A 20,004-nucleotide genomic window follows, 5' to 3' on the forward strand; every position below is an offset into this window, starting at 1 on the left:
TGGACATCTAATCAGGACACCAGAGAACAAGATCATCAGGAGAATAACAGAAAAATTATGGAATAGTAAGTGCAACATTAAGTGGTTACAGAAATCAAGGAAGATATGGATGAACTACAAATTACAGTGGACGACCTAAGAAACAAAACGGACAAAATAAGGAAACTCACAGATAAACATACCAGAATGAACAAACAGACAATAAGAAGGGTGATTTCCGATGAAGAAAGAAAGATAAGATCCGAGAGAATTAAGAAGTACTGGACTGACAGAAAATTGAAAATTTCTTTGTATAAAGTTGGCTAGAATGGTCCAATGAAGGCCATGAAATGTAAATAATAAAATGATTTTACACTTAGTGCATTACGGTTTAAAACTAGCCTTGCAAGAAATATTCTATACTCATTTAGAGAATATTTCAAGGAAAAAGAAAACCATTCCTGCATGCATCACTCACCTTTCAAAGCTTATTTTGTCAGTATCAACATATGTTGACACAATGGGAGTAGTAAGACGGGCAGTAACAGCTTCCTCAGATGGATGTAAAAACTGTAGATCATCTGGACTAATCAATATTATGTCTTCAATATACACTTGTCGGGCTTCATGGTCTACTTCCATCATTATGGTTTTGTCCCCTACATTGTGAAAAATACTGCTAGCATTAATTTTTGATGGCATTACATTAAAAATGTACAAACAAATTTATAAGTCAACAACAGAAAGTTAAATGCTTTGAAATGTGAGTGTTGTTATATGTAGCCCATTAACTTTACTTTCTGGATATAGAACAGAAAACTGTCATTATACAATTTCCTCATTTTTCAGCTATTTCTGTTATTAGAACCTTCTCCCTTTGTATTTAGAAAACAAATAATTTATTAAGATTATTGCGAATATTACAATCTAAAGCAGCAACCAAACAAATTACAATTAAGAATATTATGCCCTTATAATTCAATCACATGTTATGTAAGATTTAATGGCATAGAAAACAACTACATGCATAAAATTTTTGTGTAAGACTGACATGTCTTTCAGTGTTTATAATAAATATTTCAACAAACTAAGTACCCTGATAAATCATAATTTGCAGCTATAATGTGGCCTACTTACAAGCCTCTCTACTTGAAATCATGATACCTAAACCAGACCTTCATCCTTTGGCATGAGCTCTATTTCTCTAACTCTTTACAGCTAAAAAAATTTAGGTTACCTTGATCACACACAGTAAACAGTTCACAAAAGCAAAACCCAGATTCTTCTACAGGACTTTGAATTGTGATGGGAAATGAAATATACTTTGAGCTATTCATGCATGGCTCCATTATACAGGGTTATTATCTTAAGATGTTACACTGAAATTACTTCTAATCCATTGAAGATATCAATATTCTGTCTGAAATGGTATTAAAGTGCTTGTGAGGCATTGTGCTATGTTTTTCTATGGGATTATTAGCAAGTGAGATATCGACACCAACTTTATTTTTCTAAACAGAACTACAATAATTTCTGCCACCAGCAGGAAAATTCAAATTATTATGGATTCAGACATGTAACTATTTCATGTTTCAATTTTTTTTGAATATCAATAACACTACAAAATTGGTGATTTGAGTGGCTGAGAACAGGTGGTGACCTTACTGTATCTGACACCGTTTGCTGGTACAAGGACATATTTACATGCAAGCAATTTCTGGTTGTGATCCCAGCCACACAACTGGTACGGTTTCTTATGACAGGTGAACTAAATACCAGGACAATATAGCTTCATTGTCTATGTTTTGAGAATACAGTACTGGCACACGTGAACTGAGAAATGAAGAAAGAGCAAAGTTTACCAAAAGCTTTTTTTATTAAGATAGTTCATGAATATGAAAGGTTAATACACTGGACAAATAAATATTAGGTAGCAGAGCATGGTATTGAAAATTTGGGCACTTTCATGTATTCATACAAATCTCCCTTTCTAGTTCTCCATTCCACTGTGATAAACATGTTGCAAACCGACGGGATACATCACATTGTACTGTATTTACAAGATATGCTTATATATACAGTACGAATTGTGTGGTAGGATCACAAGGAAACAGCTTGTACCAGTGAATGTTGTCCAGTACAACAGAACCAGCACCCACTCTCAGCAACTAGAACTGCAAGCCTCTCAGCAACTGGAACCGCAAGTTGAAGTATTACATATTTCAAAAAGTAACTGTTTGATATATGAATTAATTACATGCCTGAATTCATAATAGTTCAAACTTTTCTTCTAGAGGAAGAAATTAATACAGTTAAAAAGAAAAATACTTGCCATTGATATCTCCATTATTAATAATCCAGTGGGTAAATGTAGCACAATGTTTATCGAGCACCTTAATACCATTTAAAAATACGAAAACAGAATATCGATATCTTCAATGGATTATAAATTAGCTCCTTTTTATTTTTTAGAATTTTCTTCATCTCAATGACACAGATAGGTCTTATGGCAATGATGGGATAGGAAAGGGCTGGGAGTGGGAAGGAAGCGGTTGTGGCCTTAATTAAAGTACATATTTTCTATTTGTCTCGTGCGAAAATGGGAAACCATGGGAAACCATCTTCAGGGCTGCTGACAGCGGAGTTCGAACCCACTATCTCCCGGATGCAAGCTCACAGCTGCGCGCCCCTAAGCGCATGGCCAACTCGCCTGGTAGAAGTTAGTTCCGTGTAACACTTTGGTGAATAACACTGTATAGCCTGTATAGGGGCAGTATCTAAATTGCATACCACAATCTGTTATTCTCTAACTTTTGACAACTATGATTTCCATGTTTCACTTAACAGTTCACACTTGCAACTCAGCAGATGAAAAAAAATTAAAGACCTACAAAATTTAGCAAGCTTTATGACAACTGCTAGCTTTATGGTACAGAGAAGCTGATATATGGCCAGCAAGCTAAAGGCTGTGCTAACACAACGTATCTCATTGTGTGTCCTATTGCTTCTTAGAAAAGAAACGAATAATTTGTAACAATGTGAAAAGTCTCAAACAATTCCTGGTGGAATGATAATTCTTTGTGCCGAACCTTACGATAATATACTGTAGCAAGGCATCAGACTTGGTCTGGAGGAGTTGAATTTTATGAATAAGGAAAATAACTTGACTGAATAGAGTACATGGATATTGCTCTATTTTGGCACTTACAGTGCATATCAAAATCTGTGTGCTGCAGGGACGAACAGCAATAAGCTCTCCATCAAACATTACAGATAAACAAGCAAATAAGTAAAGTTAATTCAAAGACAAACTGGCCTGAATATAAGTATGCTAGGGGCTTTACGTCGCACCGACACAGATAGGTCTTATGGCGACGATGGGATAGGAAAGGCCTAGGAGTTGGAAGGAAGCGGCCGTGGCCTTATTTAAGGTACAGCCCCAGCATTTGCCTGGTGTGAAAATGGGAAACCACGGAAAACCATCTTCAGGGCTGCCGATAGTGGGATTCGAACCTACTATCTAATATAAGTATGATGGCCCAGAAGTTCCTTAGGAGAAAAAACAAATGACCTACAATCAAGAGAGTTTCACTTGAAACATCTTCATAGGTTAATGGTATTCTGCAAGAAAGATCCATTTGTCCACACACCAGTACCATACCTAGAGCTAAAATGTTAACATTAAATTTATTAAGTTATAAATTTTTTGTTACCAGGATTTTTTCTTACAAAATATTATCTTTTCTTCCTCCCTGTCCCTGTAGTCCTAGAATCAGATTTAGAGTTGGGTTCATGCCATTCTTCTCACAGTATGTCATCACTCCCATCCATGTTGTTAGAAACATGGTATATTTTAACTTTCTTATTATGGACTTGTGATTTTTCACATGCTTTGGTTACTAAATAAGACATGCTTACTTTCTTCATTCTTCCTGTCTGCACAGTGCAGGTTCTCGGTAAACAACCAGTCACCATAGGCCTACTCATCCTCTACGAAGGCCTTAAATGTTTTATTACCTACTACGAAAACTTGAACTTGAGAAGTCATTCCTCATCAGGGTTCATGTATACAACTTGAATCCTCATTTTCTCCGAAGTATGTCTGTTAAATGCATAAAAATATCTGCATACTACTCTGTCCTGATAAAGCACCAGGCTGATGTCCCAAAGCAACATTAAGCCAACCTGCCACTAATTCTTCAGACATCCATCCTTTCTCTTGTGTTCTAAAAAATATTTTTGCTAGTAACTCTTCCTACAGAAACTATTTTCTTTTCAAACAAACAAACAAACAAACAAACAAACAAAGATACGTAGGCAAGTCAATAAGTTTTTGCAATTTTGCTTTAATTGTCTTTAGGTTGGCTCTATGGCGTTGTGTGCTCATCAGCCGCTAGATGGCACCGTTGTCTATGTCTGTGGTAGGTTTCAGCGTTACCAGATCAGCACAGCTTGCGCTGTTGCGATGTACTGTAAAGGTCTGCACACACCAACGCAGGATGTGGGAGCGGGAAGAATCCTGTCGCGATCTATTACGAGTACTATTTTTTTTTTTTTTTGCTAGTTGCTTTACGTCGCACCGACACAGATAGGTCTTATGGCGACGATGGGACAGGGAAGGGCTAGGAGTGGGAAGGAAGCGGCCGTGGCCTTAATTAAGGTACAGCCCCAGCATTTGCCTGGTGTGAAAAAGGGAAAACACGGAAAACCATTTTCAGGGCTGCCGAGAGTGCGGTTCGAACCCACTATCTCCCGAATACTGGATACTGGCCTCACTTAAGTGACTGCAGCTACCGAGCTCGGTATATTATGAGTACAGCGGCATATGGATCCAGTCACACCGGTGCGTCACTCTCCCGCCTACATGGCGGGATTGCTGCGAACCATTTTCAGTTCGCAGCATGCAGCGATTTCCCGCGTCCCGCATTCATTGTGACAGTAGCAATGGCGACTGAACTGTTGATAGAGTGCGTTAAGAAACACCCAACGCTTTACGACATGAGTAATGTACGGAAGAAAGCTACGTTGTGGGATGAAATAAGAAAAGAACTGTGTATACCTGGTATCAATTCTTTAATTTTATAACAAAAATTTTTTTCACACATTTCTACGTTTGTGAACTTCCAGATACATGTAAGATGTACACTAAAACTATCTATACTTTGTTATGCATTCTTCTTCTTCTTCTTATTATTATTATTATTAGGACTAAATGGTGTGCAGTATAGGTGTAAGAAGGGTAGTCTAATTACAGAGTACGCCGTAGGTAGTTACTATTATTATTATTGTTATCAAATAAATTTCAATTGTGAGATACCTCGATGCATATACAGTATATTCTTACAATACTATGAGAACGACATTAAATGAAAACAAAAATGACCTAATGACAAGCAATTATATAAAAGCAAGACATTGGAAGAAATTATAACAAAACCAGGAATTTCATAACAAAAGGAGAAGTAAAAAAAAAAAAAGCAATATATGGAAACCATTTTTATTTTCGTAAATTTAAAGTGATTTTTCTACAGCATTTCATTCTCTGCGTATTTCCGCCATGTCATCGTACTGTGGGTCTCCTGTACTGAGACCACGTCTTCCTATTAAAGCAGTTTTATTGCTGGACAAAGCAGGGCCACATCCAGATGAACGACTAAGTTTCACTCCCACTCCCGCTTCCCACAGTGTGTGCAGAAAGACGAACTTCGCAGTGACCGCAGGATTGTAGGTTTCTCTCCCGCTTTGGTGTGTGCAGACCTTAAAGATGGCCGCGCCACACACTGTTAGCACCAAGGAAGAACAGTACTCTGTCATCCGTTTTTTTTTTTTTTTTTTGTGGTCTGAGGGTGTACCAGGAGTGGAAATTCAGAGAAGACTTTCAGCACATTACGGGGACAATGTTTTGCCACATCAAAGTGTTTACGAGTGGATTGAACAGTTTAAAAGGGGTCGAACGAGCGTGAAGGATGAGGAAAGATTCGGGCGTCCATCTGCAGCCGTGACTGATGCCAATATTGAACAAGTACGTGATATGACTCTGAATAATAGACGAGTGACTGTTGATGACATGGCAAACCATGTGCACATGAGCCATGGTTCTGCATATGAAATCATGCATAACAGGCTTATAACTTTCACAAAGTCTGTTCGAGATGGGTTTCAGAACAACTTAATGAAGAGCAGAAGCGCAATCGTGTGAGAATCCGTCAGCACCTACTGTACCGTCATGCTAATGAAGGTGAAAAGTTTCTGAAACGGATTATCACTGGAGATGAAACATGGGTTCACCACTTCGAATCAGAGAGCTAACGTCAAAGCATGGAATGGAAGCATCCCGGATCCTCAGTCAAAAGGGAATTCAAGAGTCAACCTTCTGCAGGAAAAGTGATGCTAGCAGTGTTTTGGGACTCTCAAGGGCCAATCCTGGAACATTACCAGGAAAAGGGGAAAACAGTAAACAGTGAACGTTACAGTGATATGCTAGTAAGCAAGCTGAAATCTGCAATTCGCAACAAATGCAGAGTTACAAGTAACTATTCTCATTTTGGTTCCGTATTGAAGTTGACGTATGTCTCAAATATTATTACAATATTTTAAGTCCACCTGTTCAATACAATACAATATGATCCACTATTTCATATGGTTAAAATTTTTATACATAATACATAAAAGTCAATGGTACATGTTTCACCCTCCTTTACGGGCATCATCAGCCTATATCAATCTTAAAAATAATACATATGGAGTCATTCTAATCTTATTATAGGGTAAAATGTTGAAAAATGATTTCGTAAAACATTATACAATAACATCTAAAACAACGATAATGCACCAAAGTATGTTAAAAGAGAGTAAATTAACTGTTTTTGAAGATTAAAACGTGGTTAAACATGAATTTTGAGAGTTTAAAACTAAAATGGATCCTTTTTTTAATAATATCATTAAGACTGTGATGGCCTTGAGTGTAAACACAATCATCAAAAGGGGGATGTTTCTTCAATTCCCATAGTTTGAATCCAAGATGGTAAAATCACTGTCAAGTTATTTATAGGCTGATGATGCCCGTAAAGGAGGGTGAAACATGTACCATTGACTTTTATGTATTATGTATAAAAATTTTAACCATATGAAATAGTGGATCATATTGTATTGTATTGAACAGGTGGACTTAAAATATTGTAATAATATTTGAGACAAATGCAGAGGTCGATCGTCAGAAGGAGTTCCTTTGTTGCAGGACAATGTGCATCCACATACCACCGCCCATACCGCTCAAACTCTTCAGATGCTGAGTTTCAAGGTGTTGGAGCATCCTACGTACAGTCCCGATCTTACCCAGTTGGATTACCATCTATTTGGTCCCCCTAAAAATGCTCTAAGAAGCCGTTGATTCAGCTCTGGCCAACAGGTGAAGGAAGCGGTGCATATGTGGCTTGCTGTGCAACCAAAAATCTTTTTTGCAGAGGATATCAGAAAGCTGGTGAAACGGTGGACCATGTATATTGAAAAGCAGGGCGACTATGTTGAAAAATGATATCAATATTGTCCCCTTCAAATTTGGTCTACAATGAATGTTTTATTGTGTGTAAAAATAAGAGGCTATCATTCCTTTATTAAGGGTGATATATTTCAAGTTCAGTCTTACAAAGTCGTGTCCGCATGCATAGAACCAGTTTTTACCAGCCGGGGTAGAAGTATTGATTTTTCTATCGACCAGTCAGCTATACCATGTGACCTAATTGGAAACTTTCAAGGCCAAGGAAATGTGCAGCGCACGTGGAATATTCTGGAGAATGTAAGATCTAGAATTGTGGTAACCTAACAGGTGTAAGAACTACGTCCAATTACGAGACGATATGGTGACACACCCACCTGGGAAACGCTTATATACTCGTATTTTACGAAGAAACGCTATCTTATACTCTGATATTTGGACGTTTTAATATGATGATACTTTGATTCTACAATATTCTAACTCTGATACCCTCCGACATTATAGTATTCGATGAGAAAAACAGATTTTCGAGGGCTAAGTTACGCACTGTTTTTCAATAAATTCAACATGGTTGTGTGTGGAACACAGACTAAAATTTTGTGTTAGTTTCAGCTTTCACCTCACCAAGAGAGAAGAGGACCGCAACATGTTCTCTGAATTTCGCTAGGATGTTTCACCTACCATCTGAAGGAGAAACCTACAAGATTTCAGATCTGGACTTGGCTGTCATCATGATGAATTAAGATGTAGGCAGCATCTAACATGGGGAGATAGCGACTGGAGCAGATTACCAGCACCATGTGAACAAGCAGTTCCAGAACATCGACGGAGATCCACGTCCATCACACATTTACGTACCAATCTATAGATTCTTGTTCTTCTTTGTAGAAATAATACTTACTTATTCATTAGTGGTAGTATTTCTATTAATTTGTAAAATTGGATATTTCCATTCTTCTTTCACATGAGTAATGGGAGAGGTGTTACGTTGAGAGTGTATGAGTTATAGGATTCTATTAGAGTAGTTAGACTGTGTGTGTCTTCTAATATGACTCTAAATGTCCCAACCAACAGTTAGTGTACTATTTAAAAATCATTGACCTCACCGATAAATGATAATTTTTGAGAGGATTTTCAAATGTTGAACTCTTGTGGGACAGATTTACGGCATATTTATTATGTTGAATTTCAGTGTAAATTTCATCTCACGTATTTCGTTGGATTTCACGCGTGTTAGTATCATCTGATCTATTGTCGAGGTCACATTTACGTGGAAATTATATCCCGCACTAATAATAATAAAAATTATAGCTCGGGTTAAACAAAAGGTTAAGGGTCATGAGTTTAAATGTTACTTGTTCTTATTGTGAAATGTTGATATGTGCTCAATTAAGTAGAATATGAGCCTGGAATATGGCGGTATCCTGACAGATCAATTATTGAATTTATTTGGGAAGTGTGTGTTTTGTGAACCATGACTTCTGCAAATGTTGGTGCACGTGGTAAATGATGTGTGTAAGATTTAAAGTTGTAATAATTTTATCATGACTCATGAACCACAGGTTCGAGGTGTTAATGTTTGACCTGTATTATGTGCATGTTTGTAGTCAACAATTTTTATAAATATTAAACCACTGATATTCTTTGTGACCAACATTGTGAGAACTTTATTATCTCTGAATAAGTGATCACCCATATTTTATCACATTTCTGTGAGGGTCGTGAGTAGATATTTGACCGATACCATCATCTTAAGATTCCATGAGCAGATGATGATAATAAAAAAATAATATTCAAATTCTAGAATCTGCTTGTAATATATGTAAATAATATTCGTGTGTCTCTTGTGTGAATGTGGAGTGAGTGTTGTAGTGATTTACATTGTTCTGTGATTTATTGAAATGTGGTTCTGACCTGGCCACGTGTTCACCATGTTGGGTCCAGGTTATTATCAGTGTTGTTTAGGATGATTTAATTTATGTGAATTTTATTTACAATTTATGTTGAGGCAACATTAAGGTACCTGACACAGATTAATAAGTGTGTGTTGTTTCATTTGCGAGGGCAAAGTTTCCCATATTTGTAAAGATTGCAAAGGTCATTTTTTAAGGCGTCAGATAATAAGAATTAACTAATATCATGTGTTATTTAGTGAAATATTGAAGGAGTTTCGTGGAAATAATAATTATGAGAATGCAACTTAATATAATAAGTCTGAAATAGATGTGCTTTAATTAAAATTTTCATAATAAATATTTTCGAGGCATAGTTCAGTGGAACTCATACTAGATAGAGGGAATAATGTAAATGAAACTTATTCACGAGATGGACGGCTATGTTATAATACTTCTGACAGATTTTTTTGAAGTCAATGACGCCATAATTAATTTATTTAGAGAATGTAAAGGGTTTTTTTTTAGAGTGTAGATGTTATCACGAAAGCACATGATAATCAAGGATAGCCTAGGATCGCTTAAGAGCCATGAGAACTCATTGACATTTCATTTTCTTAAAACTTGTAAATAATTCCACCATTATTAAGAGGTGATCCTCACAGCATAAATTTAATTTCTTTATTTAAGCCAGTTGTAGGCTAATAACGACTTGTTATACTTTTCAGTTAAAATTCAGCTTCGAAAGGGTTGGAGAACGATGGTGTTATATCCCAGACAACTCGCAGAGAAGAATTCTGAGTAAAAAGCCATCAAGATTTGGTTGTAAAAATTTGTTAATTTTGTGTTTCGCTGCTAGATTATAAATAATTGTCAAACCTGTTGTTGTAAGTGCTTTTTGATTGTCGTCAGTCCTTGTATCTTTCCTGCCTTTTAAAAGCAAGCAAAGCCAGACAGCGAACTGTCCACGCCTGGGACTTTCACTCTCCAGCTGAGCCTACCGGGAATAAAGGGGGCAATATAAAGTATGTACTCTTTTTGTAATAAATTATAAAAATTGATTGCAGATACTTATTGACTTGCCCTTGTAGTTTTCTACTGCCAACTGCTGCTTCTAACATGACTATAATATGAGACTTTTCACTGCCAGTAGATCTAGCAAAAACCAACCTTGCATTTTTTCACCTAAAGGATGATTAGGGACCAAGATCCTCAAGAGAGGATGGACTGTCATGTCATCTTTGGCCATCCTTACAAATCTTCTATCACTCGTAAATACATCTGGTGAAAAAATTCAGAAACAGCAGGCTTTGTTTATACCATGCATATATTTTGAGTAATTGTTTACGTGTTGTATTTTAATTTTTTTTGAAAAGTGTCATATTTCAGTGACAATTGCGAATATGGTTGTCAGATCGCCTCTAAAAGATGAGGAAATCACAGATATACTGGTTTCTTTGCCAAATGACGGGTTAGATAGTGATTTAGAAAGTGATGTTAGTGGATCATCTGATTTTGAGGTTATGCCTAGTGTTTCAATTAGTGATTCATGTGAATCAGGAGAGGAGGTAGAGAAAGATTATGAGCCTGCTGTGATTCCCTGCAAGAATAGAAAGGAAAATATTTCAGGTATGGAATGGAATTACAGGGGTTCATATGCTTCTGATAGGAATTTTAATATTGGGAAAGGTGGACCTCAGCGAGTAGTATCATATGTTGCTACATCTTTGGAATTTTTCCACCTATTCCTAACTATTGACATACTGAACATGCTAGTGGAACAAACTACTTTTATTTTATTTTTTATTTTATTTTTATTTTTTTTATTTTTTTGCTAGTTGCTTTACGTCGCACCGACACAGATAGGTCTTATGGCGACGATGGGACAGGAAAGGGCTAGGAGTGGGAAGGAAGCTGCCATGGCCTTAATTAAGGTACAGCCCCAGCACTTGCTTGGTATGACAATGGGAAACCACGGAAAACCATCTTCAGGGCTGCCAATAGTGGGGTTCAAACCTACCATCTCCCGAATACTGGATACTGGCCGCACTTAAGCGACTGCAGCTATCGAGCTCGGTACAAACTAATTTGTATGCTAGGCAGAAACTAATTGCATTAGGGAAAGGTAATGAATGTAAAGTTACTATAGATGAACTCAAGGCATGATTGGGTACTATTTTGATGATGGGCATCCATAATTTGCCAACACTGAAGGACTACTGGTTGACAAACTGGATTCTTAATGTTCCAGCAATTTCCAAACTTATGTCAAGAAATAGATTTTTAGATATTTTGAGAAACTTGCACTGTAACAACAATGAAAGACAGCCTGCAAAAGGGGACCCAAATTTTGATAAACTATAAAATTAGGCCATTTTTGAGTGCTGTAATACATAATTTTCAGGAGCATTATCTACCACATGAATTTCAGTGAATAGACGAGGTCATGGTGAAATTTGCTGGGCGGTCAGCTATGAAACACTACCTTTCCCTGAAACCAATGAAATGTGGGTTCAAGTGGTGGGGAAGGGCAGATAGTGTCAGTCTTACTCAAGAAGACTTGGGACTATGAGGTAGTGTTGTGTACAGTCTGCCACGCCCACTTATGGTAAACAATACAAAATTGTATGCGACAGATTTTAAAAATCACCTGCCTTATTTCAAAAACTTTTTGAAAATGGTTTGAGTGCAACAGGAACTGTAAATACAATAAGGCAGAATTAACCTAACGACTTAATGAAGAACACCAATGGATGGACAGTAAAATATAAGGGCGACACTGATTGGTTTCGTTGCAATGCATTGGATGCATCAGCATAGAGAGACAACAAAACAATTTTCTTTCTCCCTGCTGGTTACAATAGTCTACATATCCTATGAAATGGAAATGGCGGATGGCTTTTAGTGCCGGGAGTGTCCGAGTACAAGTTCAGCTTGATTTGACTCCCGTAGGTGCCCTGTGTGTCGTGAGGAGGATGAAATGATGAGGATGAAGATGACACACCCAGCCCCCGTGCCAGCAAAATTAACCAATTAAGGTTAAAATTCCTGACCCTACCGGGAATCGAACCCGGGACCCCTGTGACCAAAGGCCAGCATGCTAACCATTTAGCCATGGAGCCGGACTATACAGTACATCCCACGCTAAGTGTAAAGAGAAAGATGAGACAAAACTTCTGAGACTGTTATTTTATATGATAAGTACAAGGTAGGATTGGACAGGAATGATCAATTGTGCAGTTACTATGGAGTGTATTTAGCTACCAAAAACTGGTGGCATAGACTATTTTTTGATTTGGTGAATAGGTGTGTAGTAAATTCGTTGATATACGGAAATGAGCTCCAGCAAGCCAAGAAAGCACTAACGGGCCTTATATTGGAGCTGATTGATTAACTGTATAGAGGTTATGAGAACAAAATGCTTCGCGGTAAGAGACCTTCAGTTCATGCTGCTCATCCCTTCCAAAGTTGTCATTTTCTCCCGATGGTGGAGAGAAATAACAACATAGTGCTCCAGAAACATTGTGTAGTGTGTGCAGAGAAAAAAACAGAAGAGCAGCTTTGTTTGCACCACTTGTCAAAAAGGATTCCGCCCAGCACCGTGTTTTGAAATTTCTTGTAAGAGACAACGATACACAATTATTATTTTTTTCTGCTTTGGAGTGCATTATTCTACATTTTGGTAAGTACATCACATGTGCTATACAGTTATGGTTGTGCATGCAAATTTTCATGAATTTCATGTTATGACTAATTGAAGAAATATACCCTGTCACAACTGGTCTCTGGGAGCAAAAATAATTCAGTCCCTAATCGGTTAATACTGGCAAATACTGGAGGTAGGTAAGCATTAGCCAACTGATCAAGCATTTAATTGTAGGTTCTTGCTAGTTTCAAAATATGAAGCCGATAGGCTAAAAAATTTTTTTTAATTCTGTATGCAGACATGCAAATGTAAGTGAAAATCTGAAGGCTGCATGGTGTGCTTACCATCAATACAAAGGTGCCTCCAATTTTTAGCTCCCTAACCACTATAGGTACCCTCTGCTCATCTGGCACCAACATATTCAAGAAAACCTTTATCAAGGTTTAGGAATTTTCCAGTCATAGACACACTAAATGCTTTTCATCATGAATTAGCACTCTGATACTTTTCTTCATCTATTTGTCAATGTCATATACTACAATCACCAACACCAAATTTATTAGGAGTCTGCAAATTATTTGTCTGATTTGCCTTACATAATAGATGTAATTTTAAATTCACATCATAGATGTTTGTCTTGCCTTTTTGTTCATGAACCACTAAAGATGATCTTTCAATACTCCCACTAGCTTGCAGATTTACTTTGTGTTTTAACCCGCAAGGGGCTGCGTCACAGTCTTTTAGACCGGGTGCATCATTTTTTTTATCCTTTCAAAATAGTTTCATGGTATAAAGCTTCCGCCCTTCCTGTACATTTCAATGGTCTCGTCCACTACACGTGTTTACATGCGCTGTTCCCCCTTGCATCACCAGTCAATCAGTGGAAAGCTTTGTCTGTAAGCCTGGTCATTTTCACCATGCACGACTCCTGGCATTGTCTTATTACAGGGTTCTTTACACTGTGCAAGATTCCTGACGTTCGCCGTCTGCAGCCTTTGTTGTTGGTATAGAAGTGTTTTGAGAGTCTCATGGATATAATTTTTCTTCACTAATACAATGTGTTTTGCAAGAAAATTGGTATTTCGTTTTATGGATATATTTTTCATTTATAATACAATGTGTTTTGCAAGAACAGCTGGAATGTTTTTCCTTATTACTACAATGCGTTTTTGCTACAAAAACCGGTATTTTATACTTCCCCATCAAATTGACCATGTGCGACCCATTACGTAATCTCTTTAGATGCGACCCCTCATGGGTCAATATAGAGCACCAACACTGTAACATAGCACAAGACTTGAATCAACAGAACAATATACTGCAACAGTAAGCCTCTCCATATCAAGTTTCCTGTGTCCTGATGATTTCCACAAACTCCAAGCCATACAAGAAAATTTGGGAATCATTGATGAGAAATAAACAAAAGTAAAAACCGTATTCAGTGTTTATGAAGAGAAATGCTGTGACACAGGTGAAAGTCTTTCTATACATGTGCAGTCATGTAAACCACAGATCTCTCTCGCCTGTTATCTTACATGTTTATTCTTCCTCCAGTCTCTCATGGCTCACTTAACCTGAAAGATGTATGACAATAATCTGCAAAGAATTTCAACATGTTGACAGCAAACTTTTAGTATGTTTCTTTCACTGTGATCATGAAATGGTAAAATACTATTCTGCACATGACTAAGAGAGTTGTTTGCCAAGGTCACCAATATAGGATATTGAAGGTTTTTAAATCACAAGGAAAACCAAATTTGAATAATAACAGAACAATACCCTATGCATGAATGTGACATTACCATATATTTCACTAGAAATGAAAAGTTAAAAATGGAAATTACCCTGCATAATGCTCCATAATGATAAGGACCACTATCTGATCTGTAGTGAACTAAATATCTCTAGGCCTAGGACAGAGAAAGTGAAATCTGTCCGCAGACAATTAAGGGTAGAAAATCCCTAGGACAAGGAAATGGGACAGAAGTACATTGATATGATTAGTGAAAAGTTCCAAACAGCATGCAGTAAGCAGAAAGGGAATACCTAGAAACAACTGTGTGTAAAGATGGGAAAAAGCAATCATATTGGTGGAATGACGCAGTGAGGGCAGTTTGTAAACATAAAAAGGTGTATAAGAAATGACTCCAAACAAGGAGTAATGCAGACATGGAATTATACATAGATGAAAGAAAATGAGCGAAAAGAACAGTTATTAAATCCAAGAAGAGGTCGTGGGAAGATTTTGGTAATAACCTAGAAAGGGAGGGGAAAAAGGAAATGAATAGTGTTCTGGGTAAATCAGCTGAACTCATAATAGATCCCAGGGAATAAACTGGACATGTGGAAGGAATATTTTAAAAATCTTCAACATAAAAGGAAATCTTTCTGGTGATGTGAACAGCCAAGCTCATAGGAAGGAGGACGATGATGGTGAAATTACACGAAAAGAACAAAAGCAGTAATTTGCACCTATCTATAAGCAAGGGAACAGGAAGGGTTGCAACAGCTATCAAGGTATCTCAATGATCAGTATACCCGGCAAGGTCTTCACTGGTACCTTGGAGGGAGGGTGCGATCAATGGTTGAGAGGAAGTTGGGTGAAAACCAGTGTGGTTTCAGACCACAGATGGGCTATCAGGATCTGATTTTCAGTGTGCGCCAGGTAACTGAAAAATGCTACAAGAGGAATAGAAAGTTATATTTACATTTTGTAGATCTAGAGAAGGCATATGACAGAGTACAGAGGGAAAAGATGTTTGCCGTACTGGGGGACTATGGGATTAAGAGTAGATTTTTTTTTTGCTAGGGGCTTTACGTCGCACCGACACAGATAGGTCTTATGGCGACGATGGGATAGGAAAGGCCTAGGAGTTGGAAGGAAGCGGCCGTGGCCTTAATTAAGGTACAGCCCCAGCATTTGCCTGGTGTGAAAATGGGAAACCACGGAAAACCATCTTCAGGGCTGCCGATAGTGGGATTCGAACCTACTATCTCCCGAATACTGGATACTGAAGCCTGGTTCAGCCAGTCAGGGTATGTGAACTTATAGAAGACGTGCCATTATGAGTAAGAAAATTCCCATCAGTATATCAAAAAGCCACTGCATATTCTCAAGATTGGAGTGGAGTGCGCAATGTCAGGTGTCCACATCGTAACACGATTCTTTCACCTAACTGTAAATGCTAACCGGTATATCCAGCGCGCGGCTGTGAGCTTGCATCCAAGAGTAGATTATTAAAATCAAAGGCAATTATGATGATAATTGGGCTGAAGTCAGAATTGATGTAGGAATGAGATCTTGGTTCAAGGAACTTACAGGGGTTAAGCAAGACTGTAATCATTGATGTTTCTTCTTCCTAGGTTACATGGATCATTTGTTGAAAGGTGATTTCTTTTGCGAAGTGGCTTTACGTTGAACCGACACAGATAGGTCTTATGACAATGATGGGAGAGGAAAGGGCTAGGAGTGGGAAGGAAGTGAGCGTAACCTTAAGGTACAGCCCTGGGATTTGCCTGGTGTGAAAATGGGAAACCACGGAAAATCATCTTCAGGGTTGCTGAAAGGTATTAAGTGATAGAGAGCGATTCAGTTAGGTAAAAATAAAGTAAGCAGTTTGGCCTATTCTCATGACATGGCCTTAATGGCAGACTGTGCCCAAAGCCTGCAGTCTATTACCAGGTGGGCAAAAGAAAACTGGCCCAAAAAATATTTATAAGTCTGACTCAGAATTGACTCTTGTCAATGAACACAAGGACTACCCACCACAGTAAATGCTGAAAACCATGATTTTGAAGCACCAATTGGTTGCTCTCGCATGTCTGCTCGTGCACATCTCCTGCATGCTCTGGCCTGAGTGAGCGAGCAAGAGGAGAAGACTCATTTAGTGATTAGATGAATACAGCACAAATGATGTCCATGATAAAACAGCACACATTCATTGCTGAATGTTGTGCGAAGCACGATTCATGAAAAACCTGTGCGGAACTGTTTGCGCAAGAGTTGAAGAATGGAAGTGTTTTGGCAAAACCTTCAGCAAAGTCTGCAATGAAGAACTTAGTGGCAAAATGGCAAGAAATGTGCTCTGTAGTGAATAAAACCGTGACTATCAAAAATGAGTTTTAACACCAGAAAATATTGCTCGAGTGAAGGAAAGCCTGGAACAAAGTCTGACAAAATCTCAATGCCGTTTATCTGTACAAGTGGGAATTAAGAGATCGTCATGTTGAAACACTATCGAAAAGGACCAGCAAATGTATCCTTACAAATTCACTGTTGTGAATGCATTAAAGCATCCAGACGAATCTTTGCGTGCTGAGTTCTTCAGGTGGTTTCTGAGTGAAGTAGAGTCAGGACTTTTGCATCATCAGTTTTTCATTTTTTTTTTTTTTTGCTAGTTGCTTTACGTCGCACCGACACAGATAGGTCTTACGGCGACGATGGGACAGGAAAGGCCAGGAGTGGGAAGGAAGCGGCCGTGGCCTTAATTAAGGTACAGCCCCAGCATTTGCCTGGTGTGAAAATGGGAGACCACGGAAAACCATTTTCAGGGCTGCCGACAGTGGGGTTCGAACCTACTATCTCCCAAATACTGGATACTGGCCGCACTTAAGCGACTGCAGCTATCGAGCTCGGTTTTCATTTCTTCAGATGAAGCCTGGTTCAGCCAGTCAGGGTATGTGAACTTATAGAAGACGTGCCATTATGAGTAAGAAAATTCCCATCAGTATATCGAAAAGCCACTGCATATTCTCAAGATTGGAGTGGAGTGCGCAATGTCTGGTGTCCACATCGTAACACGATTCTTTCACCTAACTGTAAATGCTAACCGGTATATCCAGACACAGTTTAATTCATATGTGAATCAACTTACAGAGGATGAATGACTGAATGGATATTTTTTAGTGTGCTCAACAGCACACACCTCCTTGACAACACTGCCACCAATGCATGAGGTGTTCAGTGAGGAGAGGACAATCAGCAGAAGCAGTGCAATTGAATAGACACCTAGATTACCTGATCTAACTCCCTGCAATTTTTACCTGTGGTCAGGTGAACTCCAATAATCTTCACACAGTGAAAGAGCTACAGCAGAACATTGAAAACGCTACTGCTGCTAGCCCTAAACTGAGTTGCTACGCATCTCATAGTTTGAAAAGTCGAGCACAGCACTCCATCAACGTCAATGGTGGCCATTTCCAGCATCTTCTGTGATGTTAATTAACAAGGGTCAAACCCGTGTCAGTCTTTAGTAAATATTTTTCAGGACAGTTTAATGTTGCCTACCCTGTATCTTGGAACTTGAAAATACGTGCAATGAGTATGGTATGAAAATTAGTCTTTCCAAGACGAAACTGATGTCAGTAGGTAAAAGATCCAAGAGAACTGAATGTCAGACTTGGATACAAAGCTGGAACACATATGTAATTTCAAGTATTTAGGATGTGTGTTCTCCCAGGATGGTAGTATAGTACATGAGATTGAATCAAGGTGCAACAAAGCTAATGCAGCAAGCTCACAGTTGTGATCAACAGTATTCTGTAAGAAGGAAGTCAGCTCTTGGATGAAACTATCTTTACATCATTCTGTTTTCAGACCAACTTTGCATTACGGTATGGGAGTGAAAGCTGGGTGAACTCAGGGTCTTATTCATAACCCAGAAGTAACAGACATGAAAGTAGTGAGAACGACTGCTGGTGCAAACAGATTGGAACTATGGCAGGAGGGTCCTCTGAATGACAAGATAAAGGATAAGTTAGGAATGAACTCTATGGATGAATCTGTATGCATAAACCAGCTTAGTTAGTAGGGTCACATGAGGCGAATGGAAGAGGATAGGTTACGTAGGATGATAATGGATTCTCTCATGGAGGGTAAGAGAAGTAGAGGGAGATCAAGGTGACTATGGTTAGACTCGGTTTCTAACGATTTAAAGGTAAGAGGTATAGAACTGAACACAGCCACACAACTAGTAACAAACACAGGACGGTGGTGGTGGTGGTGGTTAGTAAATTCACAGAGGCTTGCAGAATGAAAGTGTGTTATAGCCACCATGAAGAGAGCAACTGATCATTGTTCTATTGTAAAAACCCAAACCACATGGATTCGCACCAATGACACTACAAGCTGGAGCGGTTTGAGAGGTTTAGAAAATATGTGCTCATTTTGTGACAATTTTTTTTTTAATGTTAGTTAGTAATGTTTTATTTTACCTGGCAAGGTTGCGCACATAAGTATAATTTTTAGATTGGGATTCTATGGAAAAGTCACCATCTTATATTCAGGCCAATGGAATAAAACTTTCTTTTGTTGCATAACACCAATTCTTTTCAAACGGGCCTGCATAAAATGGCTGGAAGGAATCTCCCTCAAGTGAAAATTGCTCTTGTAGTAGATCTTTTCACTTAGAACAAGACTGTTATAAAACAACATACAGTTTCCTTTCATAAAAGAAATTAAACAATAATTTACTTTTTTAAAAGATGCACATCATGGTGACTGGAGTATCATCCTTCATTAACTCAAGGTCAAGATTATCCACAACAAGGTCTGTTTAGACATAAACCTATGTCAACACTGAAAAGGCTAAGATTCAATGCTGTGTTTGTGATATTGTTAAAAATAGTGGCAACAAACCTACAGGAAGCAGCACCAAACCAAATTTGTATATGCATGTTCGCCTAGCAGATTTATACAAAAAGCCCTTTTAATACTCCCATAAAAAATTATTATAAATATGTATGTAAACTTCACATGTTTTCCAGAATGAACTGAAATCTGTGACAACAGTTACAGAGCCATAAAATTCTCATCATGGGTAATGTCTCTATTCTACTTGAAAGTAACTGAGGTACTATATTCAGATATTGATGAAACTCAGTACAGGAGCAGTGGAGATGATCTACATTGCAAAAGTAAAAAACATATGGGCCCAAATCAATTTCCAGCACCCTTATTATTATTATTATTATTATTATTATTATTATTATTA

General features: G+C 38.0%; 1 protein-coding gene across 4 annotated transcripts in view; it reads right to left on the reverse strand.

The window, feature by feature from the left end:
* LOC136864571 (ankyrin repeat domain-containing protein 13D) overlaps positions 1 to 20,004 on the reverse strand; it is a 340,236-nt gene that overhangs the window by 209,094 nt on the left and 111,138 nt on the right. For all 4 annotated transcript variants that reach the window (XM_067141748.2, XM_067141747.2, XM_067141746.2 and 1 more), the window contains one exon: positions 458 to 638. In XM_067141748.2, the coding sequence (XP_066997849.1) occupies positions 458 to 638 (181 nt within the window). The remainder of the gene's footprint in view (positions 1 to 457; positions 639 to 20,004) is intronic.

The sequence above is a fragment of the Anabrus simplex genome, chromosome 2, assembly GCF_040414725.1.
Source record: "Anabrus simplex isolate iqAnaSimp1 chromosome 2, ASM4041472v1, whole genome shotgun sequence".
In the NCBI taxonomy this organism is placed as follows: Eukaryota; Metazoa; Arthropoda; class Insecta; order Orthoptera; family Tettigoniidae; genus Anabrus; species Anabrus simplex.